This window comes from Pseudorca crassidens, chromosome 13 (genome assembly GCF_039906515.1).
Source record: "Pseudorca crassidens isolate mPseCra1 chromosome 13, mPseCra1.hap1, whole genome shotgun sequence".
Taxonomy (NCBI): Eukaryota; Metazoa; Chordata; class Mammalia; order Artiodactyla; family Delphinidae; genus Pseudorca; species Pseudorca crassidens.
In genome coordinates, this window is record NC_090308.1 from 27692481 (window position 1) to 27712616 (window position 20136).

Consider the following 20136-nt stretch of genomic DNA (forward strand, 5'->3'; position numbering starts at 1 on the left):
GCTTTGGATTTAGTTTTATTTTTCTAGTTTTAAAGTATAAGGTTAGCTTATTGATTTGACTGTTTTTTCTCAATTAAAGCATTTACAGCTATAGAATTTCCTCAGATCATTGCTTTTGCTGCTTCCCATACATTTTGGTATGTTGTGTTTATCTTTTCATTTATCTTTTTTAAATTTCCCTGGTGTTCTCTTCTTTGACCCATTGGTATTTTGGAGTGTGTTGTTTAATTTCGACACAATTTCCCAATTGTCTTTCTGTTACTGATTTCTATTTTCATTTCATTATGGTTGGAGAACATACTTTCTGTCATTCAGGGTTTTTTTTTTTTTTTAAGGCTTATTTTATAGCCTAGCATATTGTCTATACTAGAGAATGTTCTACATGCACTTAAGAAGAATATGTATTCTACTTTTATTAGGTGGAGTGTTCTATTGATGTCTGTTAGATCTAGCTGGTTTCTAGTGTTGATCAAGTCTTCTGTTTCCATGTTGATCTGCCTAGTTCTAGTCATTATAGAAAGTGGAGTATTGAAGTCTCAACAACTATTGTTGAATCATCTATTTCATCTTTCAATTCTGTCCATTTTGCCTTATGTATCTTGAGGCTTTTTAGGTGCATATATATTCATACTTATTTATAGCTTCCTGATTGATTGACCCTTTTATCATTTAAAATGTCCTTCTTTATCTTTACTGACAGTTTTTGTCTTTAATTATATTTTACCTGGTATCAGAATAGCCTCTCCAGCTCTCTTTTGGTTTCTGTTTATATGGCATATCTTTTTCATCCTTTTCAACTTTATTGTGTCTTTAATCTAAAATGTTCCTCTTGTAGACCAGCAGATGGTTTGATCATGTCTTTTTCCCATTCTGATGATCTCTGCTTTCCATTTGGAGTGCTTAATCAATTTACATTTAATTTAATTACTGATAAGATAGAATTAAGTCTACAGTTTGGTTTTGTTTTCTTTATGTCTGATGTATTTTTTTGCTGCTTTCCTCTTTCATTACTCACTTTTTTGATTAAAGTAATATTTTTAATATACCAATTTAAATCCCTTTTACTTTTTGTGTATTTACTTGAGTTGTTTTCTTAGTAGTTACCCTGAGAATTACAATTAACATCTTAACTTAAAACAATATAGTTTGGATTAATACCAACTTACTTTTAATAGTATGTAAAAACTTTAATACAGTTATTTTCCCTTCTGCCTCCTTTGTGCTATTATGGTTGTACAAATTACATCTTTTTTTTTTTTTTTTACCATCTTTATTGGAGTATAATTGCTTTACAATGGTGTGTTAGTTTCTGCCTTATAACAAAGTGAATCAGCTATACATATACATATATCCCCATATCTCCTCCCTCTTGCGTCTCCCTCCCACCCTCCCTATCCCACCCCTCTAGGTGGTCACAAAGCACCAAGCTGATCTCCTGGTGCTATGCAGCTGCTTCCCACTAGCTATCTATTTTATATTTGGTAGTATACATAAGTCTGTGACACTCTCTTATTTATACATTGTAAGCCCATCAACACAGTTTTATAATCCTTTACGAAGTTGTCTTTTAATTTACATGAGGAGTTTCCCAAAAAGTACATTTATACTGTCCTTTGTATTTACTTATGTAATTACCTTTATCAGTGCTCTTTATTTCTTTATGTGGATTTGAGTTACTGTTAAGTGCCCTTTTGTTGCAGCCTGAAGGACTCCCATTAGTTTTTCTTGAAGGGCAGGTCTACTAGCAACAAACTCTCTGTTGTCATTTATCTGGGAATGTATTAATTTCTTCTTTTTTACATGGTAGTTTTGCTGGATATTGAATAGTAGGTTGAGTCTTCTTTCCACACTTATTGTTGAAAGCATCATCTTACTAACTTCTGAACTCCAAGGTTTCTGATGAGAAATTTATTGTTAATCTTATTGAGAATCCTTCTATGTGATGAGTTGTTTTTCTCTTGCTGCTTTCAAGATTCTCGGGCTTCAGTAGTTTGGCTATGATATGTCTAGGTGTGGATCTTTCTGAGTTTATTCTACTTGGTATTTGTTTAGGCTCTTGGATGTGCAGATTAATATTTTTGATCAAATTTGGGAAGTTTGGGTCATTATTTCTTCAACTATTCTTTCTCCCCTTCTTCTGTTTTTTCTCTTTTTGGGTCTCCCATTATTCATATTTTGGTACACTTGATGGCAGCCCATAGGTGTCTGAGGCTCTGTCATTCTTCTTCATTCTTGTTTCTTTTTGTTCCTCAGACTAATCAGTGAAAAAGTTCACTGATTCTTTCCTCTGCCAGTTCAAATCTACTGTTGAGCCCCTCTAGTGAATATTGTACTTTTCAACTCTAGAATTTCTGTTTGTTTTTTAATTCTTTTTTTTTATTGATGTTTTCAATTTGCTGAGATAGCATTCTCATTTTCTCTTAATTCTTTTTTAAAATTTTTGTTGGACTATAGTTGATTTACAATGTTTTGTTAGTTTCTGCTGTACAGCAAAGTGAATCAGTTATACATATACATATATCCAGTCTCTTAATTCTTTAGACATGGTTTCCCTTAGGTCTTTGAATATATATATATATATATATATATATATATATATATATATATACCAATTTAAAGTTTTTGTCTAGTAATTCCAACATCTGGACTTTCTCAGGGACAATTTCTATTGACCTCTTTGACTCCTATTAGGGTTATACTTTACTCTTTCTTTACATGTCTTGTAACTGGACACTTGAGATAATATAATGTGGCAAACTTAAAAATCAGATTTTCTACCCCCACTTCCCTATGATTTGTCATTTTTGTTATTATTACTTTTACTATTTGTTTAATTAGGGACTTTCCTGGAGTAATTCTTTAAAGACTGTACTTTTTGTGTTGTACAACCACTAAAGTGTCTGCTTGGTTAGCTTAGTGGTCAGCTAATGATTGTATTAAGATTTCCTTAAATGCCGAGGACCTTTTCCAAAGGGCTGTATTTGTGTGTTAGGACATGTTTTTAGTGCTTCAACATGCAGTTCATAACCCTACCATACTTAGACTTCACTTTCTGCTTGCATCGACTGTCAAGGTCAGCAGAGATGAAAGATTTGAGCCTTCTCTGGTCTTTCCTGGGCATACACAGAGTTTTGCACATGCCCATGGCCTTCTAGATTTCCAGGAATCTGTTGATGCTTTTCAGCAAACCCTATAGACAGACATGTTATTTCCCAGTTTTTCCTTTTAATTTTTTGGTCAGTTCCTTGTCATAACATGTATCACCACCTAAGTTGCCACTGATTTTTTCTGACAAATGCTCGAGGGATATGGCTGTTCAAACAGCTGACTCTGAGTCACATCAAATAAAGACAAGCCCTGAGAATGGAGCTTTTCAGGGCCTGCCACCTAGGTCATATAGTGGCACTTCTCTGGAGGTGGGGATTTATAGGCACTCTGAACCTGTTCTGCCTTCTCCAGTGACTGCTAACCTGATAGTTTTCACAGTTAACCATGGTTGTCAGTCTGTTTTTAAAGCTACCATGGGGCTGGCAAGAGAGTAATGGGAATAGGGCAGGTTAAAATTCCACAAAACTTGATGTTTTTTTACTAAGATCCAACTGTTTTTCTTGAATACATGCTCTTTGGATTATTGCAGTCCTTTGGCTAATTTTTCAAGTTCTTAAAAGTTGATTTTGACAGTTTTGCCAGTTTTCTTGATTTTATGGAAGAGCTAATTTTCATTACTCGGCCATTCCAGAAGTGCTTCCCCTCTACTCATTTGTTCTTAAGGTCAGTGTTTTCTGGTTGCTTCTTTAAAATTCTATTTGCTGATTTCTCTTTTGCCATTTGAAATACTGTTTGGTAGGTTTTAGAGCTCCTTACTTGACCATCTACATCTCTGTATGTATCATAATTATATTTATATACTAAAATAGAGACCTTTTCCATCAAGCTTCTTCATTATCCTTCTATTATATTCTTATCTTCTTCCTCACTAAACCAAATACTCATATGTGTGCGCATGAGCTTTTCCCAGAATATTTGGATTGATATTAGAATTAGACAAGCCTCAGTGTTTTAAATAAGATGAGCAGTTAATTATTGATGTCTTACTATCAGCAGCCTAAAAAACTTTTCCCTTTCCATTTAAATTTATTACTCAAGATTCCTTCACAAAGCCTTTCCAAATTAACAATGCCTAGTCATTTCAGTATAAGTGTAAATATAAACTATAGTGATCAGATGGACACACCTGTTAGTATACATACGTCTGCCGTCACTTTGGCCTTATTTCAGTTTACCATATAACTTCCCAGTTTGATGGGCTCAACAAATTGTGACTGAGAAGATAATATGAAGAAAAGTGCTTTGATGATATTCTTCAGGTGCCTTCTGTAATAGAAATACCAAGTCTTAAAGATCCTTCTTTTGGCATAAATCTTAGCGAAAGTTATAAGCAGTGAACCAAGCAGACTTAACGTTTACTTGGTTCCACGAAGGCCTCTAACTTCAAACTTAAATATGTAGGTTTAGTGATTGAGAGCATAGATTTAGGAGAAAAGCAAACCTTCTAACATCTAGAATCTGCCAAACTGTGTGATTTAGACAAGTAATAATTCTTTTAGTTTATAATTAAGGAAACAAAGGCGTGATAAATACTAAATAGGGTGTTTATGAACATATGTGTGAACATGTGTATGTACACAAATGTATACATGTGTGCTATATATGTGTGTGTATATTTGTGTGTATGTACACATATACACATGCATACGTATATAGTGTAAAATGCTTAGCACATGCCTGACACATAACAAGCATTAAATAATTGGTAGATACATATATTTCTAGATACATCTAGAGAGATAAACAGACATATCTATAGCATAGCAGATTATTAAATAATAACAGTAGATATACGTTGCTGAGAAAAAAATAAACTGAGATTTATATACTTGTTTTAGAATGAGTGAATTAAACTTTCAGGATAAGAATTTTTAAGTATATAATATTTGAAATAGTATGTTTTTCTTAACTATGTCTTAAGCAGCTTCAAGTCAAGAACTTTATGCTGCATTTCTTTATATTTTCCATACTATGTACAGTGCTATATATATAGCACACACCTAAGGTATTTATTATATAAATGAGTTACTAGTTAATTCATCTTTTTAGAAATTGTTTATAAATTATAGGAATTCCCTGGCAGTCCAGTGGTTAGGACTCTGCGCTTTCACTGCCAAGGGCACGTGTTCAATCCCTGTTCAGGGAACTAAGATCCCACAAGCTACATGGTGCATCGAGGAAAAAAAAAAAGAAAGAAAAGAAATTATTCATAAATTTAATGAATTCTGTTAATAAATGTCCTTAGGGGTGCTCTTAAGTAGTTCTCAAAAATCTCAAGTACTGTAACTCTTTGCACTTATAGTTAGTGCCCAGGAAATCCTGAAGATGCCATTAAGCATTAAAAAGATTTAATTTCATTCTCAAAAGATTTGTCTCCAGACCTTACGTTATTTTTGCAGTACGCGGGCCTTTCACTGTTGTGGCCTCTCCCGTTGCGGAGCACAGGCTGCGGACGCGCAGGCTCAGCGGCCATGGCTCATGGGCCCAGCCACTCCGCGGCATATGGGATTCTCCCGGACCGGGGCACGAACCCGTGTCCCCTCCATCAGCAGGCGGACTGTCAACCACTGCGCCACCAGGGAAGCCCCAGACCTTACGTTATTTTTAAGTGATAAGTCTGTTATCTCTATTATGTGTATTTAAGCATAGAGAAATGCACCCATACCTCACTCTCAAAGAAAAATGGAAATGTAGCTCATACAAACATTTTTTAGTTCCTGTAGGTGTCTATTCAGTTTTAGAAAAGGCTTTTCCAAACTAGTTTTGCAACAATACAAGTCTATTTGAAGACCCTTATATAACTTACTTATCTATCTATATGTTTATTTTTTTAAATATATTTATTTATTTATTTTTGGCTGCATTGGGTCTTTGTTGCTGCGCACGGGCTTTCTCTAGTTGCAGCGAGCGGGGGCTACTCTTCATTGCAGTGCGTGGGCTTCTCATTTCAGTGGCTTCTTCTGTTGCGGAGTATGGGCTCTAGGCACGCGGGCTCAGTAGTTGTGGCTCACGGGCTTAGTTGCTCCGTGGCCTGTGGGATCTTCCCGGACCAGGGATCAAACCCATTTCCCCTGTACTGGCAGGCGGATTCTTAACCACTGCACCACCAGGGAAGTCCCTATATGTTTATTTTTAAATTTTTTATCATTTATATATTCATGTGTTTATATCCTTAACAAACTTGAATCAATAATTTTTATTTTAGTATTTATAAATTTGTATGTTTATGTATTTTTTTAAAAATTTGTACTAACTCTCATAACAATATGGCAACAGAAAGGACCTGGCCAGGAAAGTAGCATCTAAGGAAAATAGAAACAAGTTATAAATGCAACAGGGTAAAAAAAAGAATATTCCATTTATCATAAGGGATATATTTCTGTATATAATCTCTATAAACCACTGCTTTGAACTGTGAAGTATAAAATTTATAATTACTAAAACTGTGTATAAACTGAATAATATGTTGTTTGCAATTACTTGAATTTATTTTTGTTTAAAACTATCTTCAACTGATTCTTTTTTTACTGATTTTATATTTACTCATAGCTCATGGTTTGCTAAGAGAATTTAAAGAAATTTATTATACTTTTCTGAAGTAATTCATAAATTATTATTTTAATATTCAATATCAGCATGCACCCTAGTACTCTTTATTGGCAACTGAAAAGTAGAGAAACAGCAGAGTAACTTGTACAAATACTAAAGGTATCCCATTTTTAAAAAGGGCCACCAGACCAAAAACAATGAAACATAAAACGGAATATCCCAAGGACAGGAACTGTGTTCACTTCTGTCTCCTCAGCCTATAAGAGTACCTCAGACACAATATGTATCTAATAATTATTGCTAGATAAACAGATTTAATCTTTCAATTTTTGCTTGTTTTTCTATTTTAAAAATTTTGCTAATCCTTAAGAGATGGTAGGGGAACCTAAGAAATGTTTACTATAACTCCTAGTTGCAGTTTGAGCATGAGCTTGTTGAAAAAAATGATGAAGTAGATGTTATATTACTCAAATCTGGACCTAGTCAGCATTTCAGTGCTACGAGGGAAACTAAGAAACATAAGTAAAATAGGAAAGGAGGAACAGGTTTACGTTTTTAAGTTTTGCCTGTTAACAATTTGTTATAAGATTTGGTTTTATATTTTAAATTATGTTTCTTAACCATTCAGTCACATACTTGATATGTGCAGAAAATAAATGTACATGTTTTATAAAGTAGGTCATCGAAATAAAGTTAATTAAACCTTAAGGTACATCAGAATCACCTGTAGCCTTGTTAAAACAGATTACTGGGTCCATCCCCAGAATATTTCAGTTGGTCTGGAATGGGGCCCAAGAATTTGCATTTCTAACCAGTTTCCAGGTAATGTTGCCACTGCTAATCTAGAGACCACACTTTGAGCACCCATGTCTAAACCAATGATTCATAATTCTCCTTTTGCTATCCCTCCCAAGAAAAATAATTAAAGTACACTGTCATCTTTCTTCAGTAACAAAAAACAGAACAAAAATCTGTAGTCCAGTCTATAAAGGTCTTCATCATTCTCTTGATTTTTTTTGTTTTTTTAGGAAATAACCAACACACAGATACATTTTAGAGCCTTTTTCAATGAAGCACTAATGATTCACTGTAACAAAGTATGTGAATTGTGATTTCCAGTAAGAAGAGGTTTAATTAATACCAGTCATCATATAAAATGAGTAGCTTCATTTGTGAAGTCCAAAAGTTCAATCATTTCTATTCATCAAAGAAGAAAGAAGTATTTCCAACCAGTAAATTCCAAAGAAATGCTTTATCACTGTTCTTCTTTAATTATGACTAAGAGGCTTTTCCTGTATAGTACTGCAGCAAACAAACAAGCTTTTCTAATTCATGTATGATCACAAATAATCAGGCACACTGTTATCCAACAAATTAATATTTTGAATTTACATTAATACTTGTGAATGCCATTCTTTTGGAATAGTTATTTGAATACCTGATATGATAGAATTTTTAAGCTGGAAGGGATACCACCTAGCATCTGGTCCAAACCCCTTAGTTTACAGACATCCAGCTTGAGTGTTTTAAGATATGTTTTAGCCTTGGAGGCCCAGGCAGGACTGGAAACTCACTGTCTTGATTCCTCGTTTCGTGTTTTTTTCCATTACCCTTAGTAGTTACTTTACCAGAAGGTATTTGGAATTAAATATTTTCAAATATTTGTTTGATGAAGTGTTTAAGGTTCATATATACTAGCATTATGTAGCAGGATAGAACAGATAGTTTGTCTGGTACAGAGACAATAAACTTTGTGCAATTATTTACTTTATCTCTGTTTTCTTAATCTATTATTATCCAGATAAGATCAGTTAAAAATAACAGGACCTTAGTTTTTTTTTATGAATATCTGTAGAGTTGTCTTTCTTAGTGTTCATGGAAATAATTATAAGAGACTGTATATATTTCTACCACATGGTGCTAGAAGTAGGGTTATATGTTTTTCCATTCTTCTTATGGAATAAAATATAGTCCCAGTGTCACTATTAGTAAAGGAGTCATTTGAATGTTTAGTAATGTACTTCTGTACAATTTAGAATTTGTTGTTAAATTTGATTTTCTACTACCTTTTTTATCTGCTCTTTTTTTCTATTTTAGTAATAAAGACCCAACATTGCTCGACATAATTGAGAAATGAGACTTTCCTAAAGCTTATTTTATTTCACTTGTTAAATATTACTGGGGGACAGCAAGCAGGCACAGCCAGGGAAGGGACTGGTGGAAGTGGGGAGACCATGCCCAGCATAGCTCATGGGCCAGTGCAGTGATGCTCAGGTACATGGTGGTTGGCGACTGGGAGGCGGGCAAGATGTGCCTACCCATGAATTATGCCAGCGACGCCTTCCTGGAGGATTACATGCCTGCCATCTTCAACTGCTACGCAGTCAGTGTCACCTTAGGGGACAGTTAGTACCTCCTGGTTCTCTGTGACATGGCCAAACAGAAAGACTAAGAGCAGACAAGAACGCTGTGATCATCTGAGGCTTTTATCTTATCCGATGACTGATGTCCTCCCTGTATGCTCCTCTGTGGTAAATGTAGCCTCGTTTCAAAATGTGAAAGAGGAGTGGGTAACAGAACTTAAAGAATACACACTAAATATACCTGTTGTATTAATAGGAACTCAGATCTCCGAGGTGACCCCAAAACTATAGCAAGACTGAAAGATATGAAAGAAGAACCTGTGTCTGGAACAAGGGTGGAAACTAGCAAAAGAAATGAGAGCAAGGACTTCCCTGGTGGCGCAGTGGTTAAGAATCTGCCTGCCAATGCAGGAGACACGGGTTCAAGCCCTGGTCCGGGAAGACCCCACATGCCTCAGAGCAACTAAGCCCAAGCACCACAACTACTGGGCCTGCGCTCTACAGCCCACAAGCCACAACTACTGAGGTCACGTGCCACAACTACTGAAATCCACACGCCTAGAGCCCATGCTCCACAGCAAGAGAAGCCACCGCAATGAGAAGCCTGCACACCACAACGAAGAGTAGCCCCCACTCACCACAACTAGAGAAAACCTGCGCACAGCAACGAAGACCCAATGCAGCCCAAAATAAATAAATAAATTTATTTTTAAAAAAAAATTAAAAAAAAAAAGAAATGGGAGCATGCTGCTATGTGGAATGTTCACCTTTAGTCCATCAGGGATTGAAGTGTTTGGTGAGGCTATCACAGCCATTTTAACTCCAAAGAAACACACAGTTAAAAAAAAAATAGGATCAAGATGTATAAACTGTTGTTTGATTACATGAGAAGCATCTCCAGTGGCCAAGAAAACGGTCCATTTCTCTTAGAAAGCATATGAAATGCTACAGCTGTACCCAGACCTCTTATAAATAATGAATCAGTTTAAAACTTGAAAGAGATTTTTTTAAAAACCCTGCCATCAGAATTCTATAAAATTAATTAAGGATGTTTCTCCAAGGTCGAAAAAGCAGCAAATGCATCTGAAGCCACAATCTATTCTAAATAACTTTATTTCAACTAGAAAGTACAATCTCTCTGGGCTTTCATAGTTTAAAAAGCTACAACCACACCATGTTGTTAACTATGTGAAAAACAGTGCTGTCAATATAACTGCCTGGCTTAGACCATCCATACTTCTGCATAGTCCTTATGGAATCTGCACGAAGAAGCATCTTCTCCCTTTGCTCCAATGAATTGTTCTTGTATGTAAGTTGCTTTCCCTTTTAGTATATCCAGAGTGTTGAAACAACAAGGCCAACCACGTAGCCAAAGGTCCCTCCAAGCCTACAAGAGATGGGCCATCCCTGAGGGGAACATGTATAAGATCAAAAAAGAACAAAAGTTTTATTACACTTGATCCAGAAGTTAAGTGTAACCTAAATATTTCTATATTAAAGCTTGATGTGCTTTTTCTTTAAGAATACCAGATGTGTAATAAAGTCATAATTGCATTTATTATGAAAACTGAAAATGTATATATTTTAGTTAATGTGCATTAAATACCTGTAACAAGAGTTCTGACAAAAAATAAAATAATTACTAAGACATTTCTTTTTGTTTCACCTCATATTAATTGGTAATAATCCTGCCAGTAACCATAAGAAGTACCCTTAATAACTCGTTGGCTGAGTACTGATCTGCACCTACATGGGGTTAAACTCCATAAGGAAAGAACTATCAGAAATTAGTAGCCTACACAACAGAATGGGAATAATTCACAGTCCTGCCAGCCAGAATGGAAAAACCTCCTAATAATGTGGGGCATCAGGGGGAATTATCAGGAGAATCATATCTTAGTAGTGGAGTTTATTGAGTCCTAAAGTCTTCCTGCATCTGCTCTAACACAACTTAAAAGCAAACCTGGAAGGGGTCAAACTGATCTCAAGTAACTACATGCCAGAAAAACCTCCAGTACTCTTTAAAGGAATACAAAGAATCTAGTACTCACGAAAGTAAACGTCATATGTATTAGTTTTCTGGGGCTGTCATATCAAATTACCACAAACATGGTGTGGCTTAAAACAACGGAAAAGTATTCTTTCACTGTTCTGGAGGGCAGAATTCTGAAATCAAGTTAAGCAAGTAGGAAGCAGAGGGAAGGGGGTGGGATCCAGATGCTTCATTGGCTGCAGGTCGGCGCAAAGAAGTTCCCCAACGATTATGGAGCCAGCAGAAGCCCTGTTGGAGGAGAAAGTGCTCAAGCGTATGACTTATTCAGCACAGCTTGTTGAATGACTTGGGGTCATCATGAATATTGATTTTTGGATTGCATCACAGATAACATTGCAAGGAACATCTGCTGCTGCTGAGCAGTACAGTGGTTAATGTTCCTTAGGTACAGTGGTTTCAAGAACCACTGAGAATTCTAGAGAGACAACTGTAATAATGAAAAATCTCTCAGAAGATAATGCAAAAAGGAATTCTCCTAAATGTCTTATAACAGCCTGGCAGACTCTGCTTAAACCAAGAAATAGTATCTGGCAAGCACTGCTATGAAGACCGAAAACTATGTCAAAAAAAAAAAAAAAAAGCTTGCCAGTGGCACTTCCATCGTGAGTGATTGTGCCCAAGCAACTCGGCAAGCTTTGAGAAAAGGAAGGAACTCTGTTTCAAATATGTGGATAGTGGTCAAATGTGACCAAGTGGATTTTGTGGAACATTTTATTTCCCAGACCTATCATTACCAACATGGGCACATGGGCACCTATTTTTAAACTTACGTCTAAAAAGAAAGATTACTGAAAGATTTCATAACCGCCCTGTCAGCTCAAGATCTGGATCATAGTACTGAGGATGTTCTGTCATACCCACGTGCCAGACCACCGTGTGCACAGAAGGGTACATTGTAGAAGATACTTCTCAAGAGAATGGTCAAAACAGATTTTCTGTGACAAAACCTACCAAAATAAGGGGAAAATAGAAATGGTATTAATTCAGCACAAACCTCTGCATGGGACTGTGTCTTCCAACACTTGGGGAATAAAGCTCCCAATGGAGCTTTACTTTATCCTAAAACAGCGAGATGACAATGAAATCTAACTGGAGACAGGGAAGACGTGACTTATGCAAAATCCACTACCAGAATAAAACAAGCAGAGTTTACTGTGTGTACTGTGATGCTCAGAAGAGAGTAACGGTCTTCCAATGATGAGAACGTTTTGATAAAAACACACACTGGAATACCAGCAGGTTCTCATGAGCCATGTGGATTTTGTCACGTGTCTTCAGTATGATGAGAGAATGGTCACAGCTCCACTGCCGCCAACCTGTGGGCTGTTGGCACGTGAAACACGCTGACTCCTCATTGTGAAGCTGTTTTGTGCTTAAATGTCAGTAATGGTGTGATGGTGACAAAGCAAGACTGCTTTGGGGGGTGTAGTCTCCCTCCTAAGGATCGTAGTTGTGGAGTTTGGTGTCAAGGACATTATTTCTACATCAGGAGATAGCAGCATGAGAGTGTAGAACACAGTACTGTAAGCCAGGAAGGACCTAAGATGGATGCAAATGAGGCATTGCCCATTTGCAATAGCGTAAGAGGCTGGGAACACGTGATTCACCTGACACCATCAGGTTGGGAGGCTGTATTATGTATTGGTCTGACAGGTCTGCTGTAACAAAATACCATAGACCGGGTGACTTAAACAACAGAAGTTTATTTGCTCACAGTTCTGGAGGCTGGAAGTCCAAGATCAAGTATCCGGCCAGGTTGGTTCCTTCTGAGGCCTCTCTCCTTGCCATGCAGACAGTCTCCTTCTCGCTGTGTCCTCAAGCGGCCTTTTTCTCTGTGCACGTATGCTCCTGGTATCTCTTCCTCTTTTTATAGGAACACCAGGATGAAGAACAGTGGGAACAAATCCCCACGCAGGTTCTCGGACTGGGTTTCAGGTGTCGGGAAAGGGGCACAATGGGGCCTGCAGGTGACCCAGGGGAGCTAATCTTCTCAGCACAGCCAGCTGCCCAAGTTTTGCTGTCCAAAAATGTGTCTTATCTTTCATGAGTGATTAGGATCTCCTGTCCCTCCTCCCTTCCTCTCTGCTGCTTTCCCATGTTTGATCCTAGGTAAAGATGGCCTATAAATGTATTTCATTTTAAAAAAAAAATGAAAGAAAAAAACCACGAGTTTAAATCCTGATTCTACCACTTAGTAGTTTACTTTAGACAAGTTACTAGATTTCCCTGTGTATCAAATTTCTCATTTGTAAAATTGAAATAAGAATTTCTGCCCTCACAGGATTGTCACAAAGGTTGAGTAAGATAACTCACATAAGCCACTAGCAAGGGACCCAGAACATGGCAGGCACTCAGCACATTTTTACTGGCTTTCCTGTTCTGTGCTGGTGCCATGCAGGAGAATACAGGAGAAGAGGTTTGGAGAAGGAAGAATGCACGGGAAAAGTTAAAAGTTCCACTTTTACATAAGTGAGTTGGCATCAATATACTGAGAGTTACAAAAGATTTGTAAATTTTAAACAGCATCCTGCATAGCATGTTGTAAACTAGGGACTGTGCTAAGCAGTGCAATAAGAATTGTATTTTTGCCACTTAAATTATCATTACTGCCCTTATATTGTATAGTGACAGCAGTTAATTCCAGATTTATCCATTAAAGTCTTCTGGTTAATGTGTTAATAAAGATTTTAAATTAATTTCAAGGCACCACAAAGAGTTTTGAGAACTGAGAACTGTTATGGCATTCCTTGCTTCCCGTTGCCCATATTCTGAGTCTGAACCTTTCAGCGTGTATGATCTGGTGCCTACTGACTCTTGAAGCCTCAGCTTCTCCCACCTTCTGTCTAGACTCTTACCTCTAATGCCAGGCTCCCACCATATTGAACTATTGGGGATTTCTCTTCCCGGGACTCTCACACATGGGGTGCAGTCTGCCTGAGACACACTTTGCATCTCTTCAACTGGCTATTTCCTGATTATCCTTCATTCACCTGCAAAGCCTAAGCGAGGTACCCCTTCTAGAAATTATCCTGTTTATCACAGTATGTTCAGTCCCTAACACAGTACCAGGTACATTAGGATTTCAGTAAATACTTGTTAAGTGAATAAATCAGTACTCAGCCTAAATGCAGAGGACTGCAATGATAATTTTCCATTGCGTACGTAGTTGTATAACCTGCAAATTTTCAAATTCCATTTACATTGGAAAAAAAGTAGAAGTAGTTTATTCTTTAGTGTATGTATTATGTCCTACTTTATACACTGCATCACGTCTAAAATGGGTTGAGGTCTGCTTCCTTCTTGTAACTGCTGTAAGGGATTTGTAGATTCCTATGCAGCCATTCATTTTGAATTTGGTTTTTCAAAAGAAAAAATACATATAGTGACTACTGTAACAAAACAGAGAAAGAGGATTCTCATAGAAGGGTTTTTCCTCTTAAATTTGTATGAGCTTATAAAGGTATTTTTAAAGTATGGGAAGATTTAGATTAGTCATATAAAATACCCCAAAAATGGTATTTGTATAGAAATACATCTCAAAAAGAGACATTAACAATAAACCCAAGTGATCACAACGAAATTATGTAAACTGGTTGTTCCATTGAATTTTTCCTTTTTGTAAAAGTGTCGACGTTCTGGAGAATTTTTTTTTTTTTTTTCAGATGCGTCTGCTTAGCACAGGGAATGGGACCAAAGGTGGAATGAAACAATTTTAAGAAAGTGAATGATGTGTGAGCTTTTTTTTATTTGCCTCACAAGTAATTTACTTTAAAAAAAATTAACATCTGCTATTTTGAAGCTAATCTTAGTGTATTGAATGATCTTAACCATTTCTCAATCCCACAGTCTTTTATCTTGCTTCTCCTGCTGTGTTCCCACCACCCCTGATCCCATTAGCAAACCTTGAGACAGCCTCAGACTCACCAAAGTACTGCTTTGGTTTCAGCTGCTCTTCTGCAAGAGGAAGTGAATGTTGGGGGTTTTCTCTGTGGTACAGTTGTGATAAAGCTGTGGTGGTCTTATCTCTCTCTTAGGTAGTGGCCCTTTATGACTACACAGCGAATCGATCAGATGAACTAACCATCCATCGCGGAGACATTATCCGAGTGTTTTTCAAAGATAATGAAGACTGGTGGTATGGCAGCAGAGGAAAGGGACAGGAAGGTTATTTTCCAGCTAATCATGTGGCTAGTGAAAGTAAGTTTTATGCTCCCTTCCTGGTTTACTAATATGGTATAACTGATAGTCCAAGATTTTATCATTTTCTACGCTTTAACTTGCTGTCTTGTTACTTTTGCATACATTTACCGATGGGTATTGCTCTTCATTCTCACGTTGCAAAAGAATAAAAGGGGAGGGGGGCACTAGTACACTCAAAAGCTATTACATTCTGAGATTGGAATATCTACTTCATGGACTTCCCATCCCAGGGGACCTGCCCGTCTAGCTGCCACCCTTCTTCAGCCCCTTTTCCCCGCCACCTGATGCTCACACACTGACGTCACCTCTCCTCTTGCCGCAGAGACTCCTCAGTTGACAGACACCTAAGAACCTCTAGCTCCCAACTCCCATTCTTTTTACCTTGTATCCCCAGGCCTAGCTGGTACCTGCTCAAAGAAAACTGCAATAGATTGTTCCACTCTCAAGTAAATTAAGCCCTCATTTGTGAAAGGTAAAAGAAAGGAGCCCGAGAAGAAATTCTAAATCTGAGTTTCTGAAAGCTGTAGATTTGCTTCCAGGCCTTGAGAGGAGAAAATAGAACTAACACAGAGAGTTTGAAAATAAAAGAGTTCAAAGACTGAAGAAAGGAGAGGAGTATAGCAGTGCTTCTTCAGAAGAACACTTCCCATCAGCCATTAACTTGGTGTGTGGTAGGAAAAGCACGATGCCCAGCGGTCAGGAGAACTGACTGCTAATCCTAGCTTGACAACTAATAGTGATATGCCTCCGTTTCCTCCCATGGAATGAGGGAGCTGAGCTCCATCATCTCTAAGCTTTCTTCCAGAAACACTAAAATCGTATAGTTCCGATTTAAAAATATAGTAGAAGCAGCCTTGAGAGCACGCTACGTTTTGAATGTTTACTGTTAAGTCTTTTGTTTCTGCAAAGTAATTATTATAAGTGGTAGTTGGTTTTCAGGCTAGTCTCTGAAACCCCATTCAACCCGAACTATGGTTGAACAAAAATACGATTGATTTCTAACCTAAGTTCTGAACTTTGAAGGGAAAAGAGATGAAGAAAAGGAGAAAGAATCTCTTCCGTGAATCCTGGGTGCTGGGCCAGGCCCAGATAAAACTATTTCTCTTGGGCCACCTTCCAGGTCTGCACCCGGCCCTTCTCAGGGCTCCCTCCCCAAGAGCTCTAGATCTCACTGCAGCTCCTTCCCCAGCTTATCTGCCACTTTCAGCATACTCCTCCCCTCCAAAGCGCTAATTGTCTTGAAAATTACCCACTTCTTTCTCTCTCATAACAAAATTCTTAATTTCCTCTGTGCCATGGTTTTATTCTCTGAGCAGTAAATGACTAATAGCTCTTAAACTCTATCTGAGGTATAGTTTTATGTTTAAAGGAGGATGCAGACTGGAGAAAAGTTAAGGCAGTGTGGAAGGAAGAAATTTGGGGACAGGTTAATTCCCAGTCATCTCCTGTAAACTCAGCACTTCTCACTTGCAGGTCATCTCAGATATCCGGGCTGCTTCCCTCCCCTCCCAGTGAGGGCTTCTCTCAGGACCAGCAGCTGGAGTTCTGCAGCGGTAGCTTCTGTTTTTAAATCAAGAGCTGCCTGCACAGTCTTAGTCACTCTGGAGTATATCTGTCATTTTAACTAGCTATTACAATCTGTTGTTTCTTTCAGATACAAGTGGAAACTTGACAGTATAAAAAGATTGTGTATTTCCAGGCAACATGGTGTTATGTGCTAACTTTAGAATCTAGTTAGTTTGCAGAAATTACCTCTTAGGCTTGCAAATATTGAGAGGCTATAGATGTTTGATCCACAGGGGATTAAAGATTCAATAAAATTTGGTTTTCTTCCATAAGAACCAAAGTGGGACTTCTGAAGCATACTGCAGTGACCATGGTTGGTGGCCGAGTACAGAAATCAATTCCGTGTCTCAGGCGGTGGCCATCCTTCAGTTGCCGTGACTCCTTATTGTACCCCGGAATAATTGATGGTTTCTTTTGGCATCAGTCACTGCTTGTTGAAAAAGCTTTTGCAAAAGCCAGAAAAAACAAAAATTTTTCAGAAAACCTGAGAATACGATCGAATTCTCAGTTCATCAGGGGTTCTTTTCCTCTCCTTTTTTTTTTTTTTCTTTTTTTTTTTTTTTGCGGTACCCGGGCCTCTCACTGTTGTGGCCTCTCCCGTTGTGGAGCACAGGCTCTGGACGTGCAGGCTCAGCGGCCATGGCTCACGGGCCCAGCCGCTCCACGGCATGTGGGATCTTCCCAGACCGGGACACGAACCCGTGTCCCCTGCATCGGCAGGCGGACTCTCAACCACTGCACCACCAGGGAAGGCCTTTTCCTCTCCTTTTATCCTACTTTTTACCTGAATTTAACAAAAACTCACCTTCCCAGTTTTAACATTAGAGAAAAAATGACTGTCAGCAGCATATTCCGCTCTGAAAATAGTAGGAGAAATTGTCCTTTATCTGAAGCCAAATATGCAAAGCAAATGATCTAAGGGACTGTGTGTGTGTGTGTGTGTGTGTGTGTGTGTGTGTGTGTGTGTGTATGTGTGTGTACATACTATACATACATACATAATCACTATCAACTGTTCAGTTGAAAGCCATGTCCTTTAAGAGAATGACCCAATAGAAGACATTGGTACCCTGTTATCACAAAGGACATTCCCTTTGTATCTTAAGCCACTGGAAAGGAAAACTTGATCAATTTCCTTAATCACATCTAACATTTCCAGTAAGAGATAAACCCAATGATAAAGTCCGCCCACACACAAAGCCCATTAATGTAGCTTATAATTTTAGAATTTTGATCAGGTGTATTTTATCACTTTCTCTCAATTCGGAGTTGCCCAAGTTATTTAACCAGAACAGATTTCCTTTTTAGCCCTTTAAAATTCCCACATAACTTTTTAGATTCAACACCACATGTAGATTAAGTAGATTATACAGATTATAATCTTATAAGAATCTTAGATCCAACACTGAGTGGATCCTGTGTCATGTATAGTCCCAGCCCTGTGCTTACTTGTTTCATACCATCTTCACAAATTATCCTTTATCCACACCTCCGCCTGGCAAAATCCTCCCTATTTTTCAGTCTGACACACCTACCACTTTTTCCATTAAGCATTTGCTATCCCCACATCAGAACTTGTCTTTGTTATTATCTCTCTTCAGAATAATGTCACAGTCAGTTTTATATTACAGTTAATTGTGAACATATCTGTCTCTGACCAGATTGTAAGCTCCTTGAGAGCAAAGACTGTCTTTGGTCATCTTCGTATCTCCTCCAGTGGTACCTAGCTGATGTCCCTGCATATAGCAGGTTCTTGGTAAATGTGGATTAAGGTAAAATAAGCATCTGCATGACCACATACATAGTAAGTGAAAATGACACTTTCTGCATTTCTGAAATCCTGCTGATCAAAAGTTGCCAATCATAAGTTGTGTTCTTTGGATAAGGAATGTGTAAGACTACAAATCGCCTTAACAATAAGTTCTGGGTAGCTTATTGTTACACCAAGGAAGTGTGAATATCGGTGTGTTTAGTTTCCTGTCTGCCCCCCATTGCTGTTTTGCCCCGTGGAACGGTGCTCATCGATTTGATTGCATGAATTCTTTGTTCAATTCCAGCACTGTATCGAGAACAGCCTCCAGAGGTAAAGGAGCGATCCCCTCCTTTAACCCCTAAGGAAAAAGCCAAAATGGAAAAAGCTTTTTCAGCTCCACAAAAGGTAAACGTTTGCAAGACTATGTATTCCACGTACTTTGATTTTCACTCTCTCTGGATGAAATATTACTTTATTTTTCATGTTTACATCCTTCATTGTTTACATTATTATTTCTTCTAATATTGGCATCAACATTTTGAAATATATAAGGCAAATATTATTATAGCCATTTTCCAGATAAGGAAACTGAGGAGGCTCAGAGAAATTAAAATAAACCCCAAGTCACAGCCCAAGTGATGGGACGAGAACCCAAAGTAGAACTTGTGACTTTAAGTGTGACGCTATTTCCACTCTCCACGTTTCTGTAACTGTGATACTGACACTGTCCTCAGCCCCACCTGAGGGGTCCACATTTATGCTAACAATGACTGGGGCTCATAGACTAAAGATGTCATATCTTCCCGGATCATTCCTCTTAACTTGCTAGGAATTTTAAATGCTTTCAGGTTAAAATAAATACGGATCTGTTATTAGCCAGAGAAATGTCATGTTTTTTCACCCTATGCCATCAGCTCCCTCAAGGATATCAGGCAGAATTCTGATGTTGGTAGTGCTTTGATAGAAAAGTTTATAAGCACTGTACCACCATATATATTACCTTATTTAACTTATTTTATTATGTGACATTAGCTCTTGCCTTAGACTGAATAACTTCAGTTCTTTTTGACTCCATGAACTAGCAGGCATATATATATATATATATATATATATATATATTTTTTTTTTTTTTTTTTAACAAATACCATGTCGTGATAGAGTTTTTTGACAGTTGAACCTGTCATGTATCATCCTGCCATTCATTCTATATTTGTTGAGTGCTCACTTCCATGCTAAGCACACTATTAGTCCTCACTGAAAAAAGACTGAGTAGTCAATGCACCTGGCCTTGAGTAGCCTACAGGCTGGTAGGTGAGACTCCTGCAAGCAGGTGATTCCAGCACACTATGGTAGGAGCTGTCATGAAGATCTGTGCATGATGCTTTGGACACACACAGGAAGAAACACTCTAAATCTTCTCCGGGGAGTCCAGGAAGTTCCCAGAGGAGGTCAGGCTTGAGCTGAGGCTTATAGGATGAAAAAGTATGTGTTAGGTAGATGATCATAGGAAAAAACATTCTAGCAAAGGGAATAACTTGAGTAAG

At 37.8% G+C, this 20136-nt stretch overlaps 1 protein-coding gene across 22 annotated transcripts in view; it reads left to right on the top strand.

Moving 5' to 3' along the window:
- AHI1 (Abelson helper integration site 1) overlaps window positions 1-20136 on the top strand; it is a 219174-nt gene that overhangs the window by 137420 nt on the left and 61618 nt on the right. For 16 of the 22 annotated variants that reach the window (XM_067701993.1, XM_067701992.1, XM_067701996.1 and 13 more), the window contains 2 exons: window positions 15108-15270; window positions 18897-18997. In XM_067701993.1, the coding sequence (XP_067558094.1) occupies window positions 15108-15270; window positions 18897-18997 (264 nt within the window). Of the gene's footprint in view, window positions 1-9276; window positions 10263-15107; window positions 15271-18896; window positions 18998-20136 lie in introns of those variants that run through there. The other 6 variants (XM_067702009.1, XM_067702011.1, XM_067702012.1 and 3 more) reach the window with 3 other exon arrangements.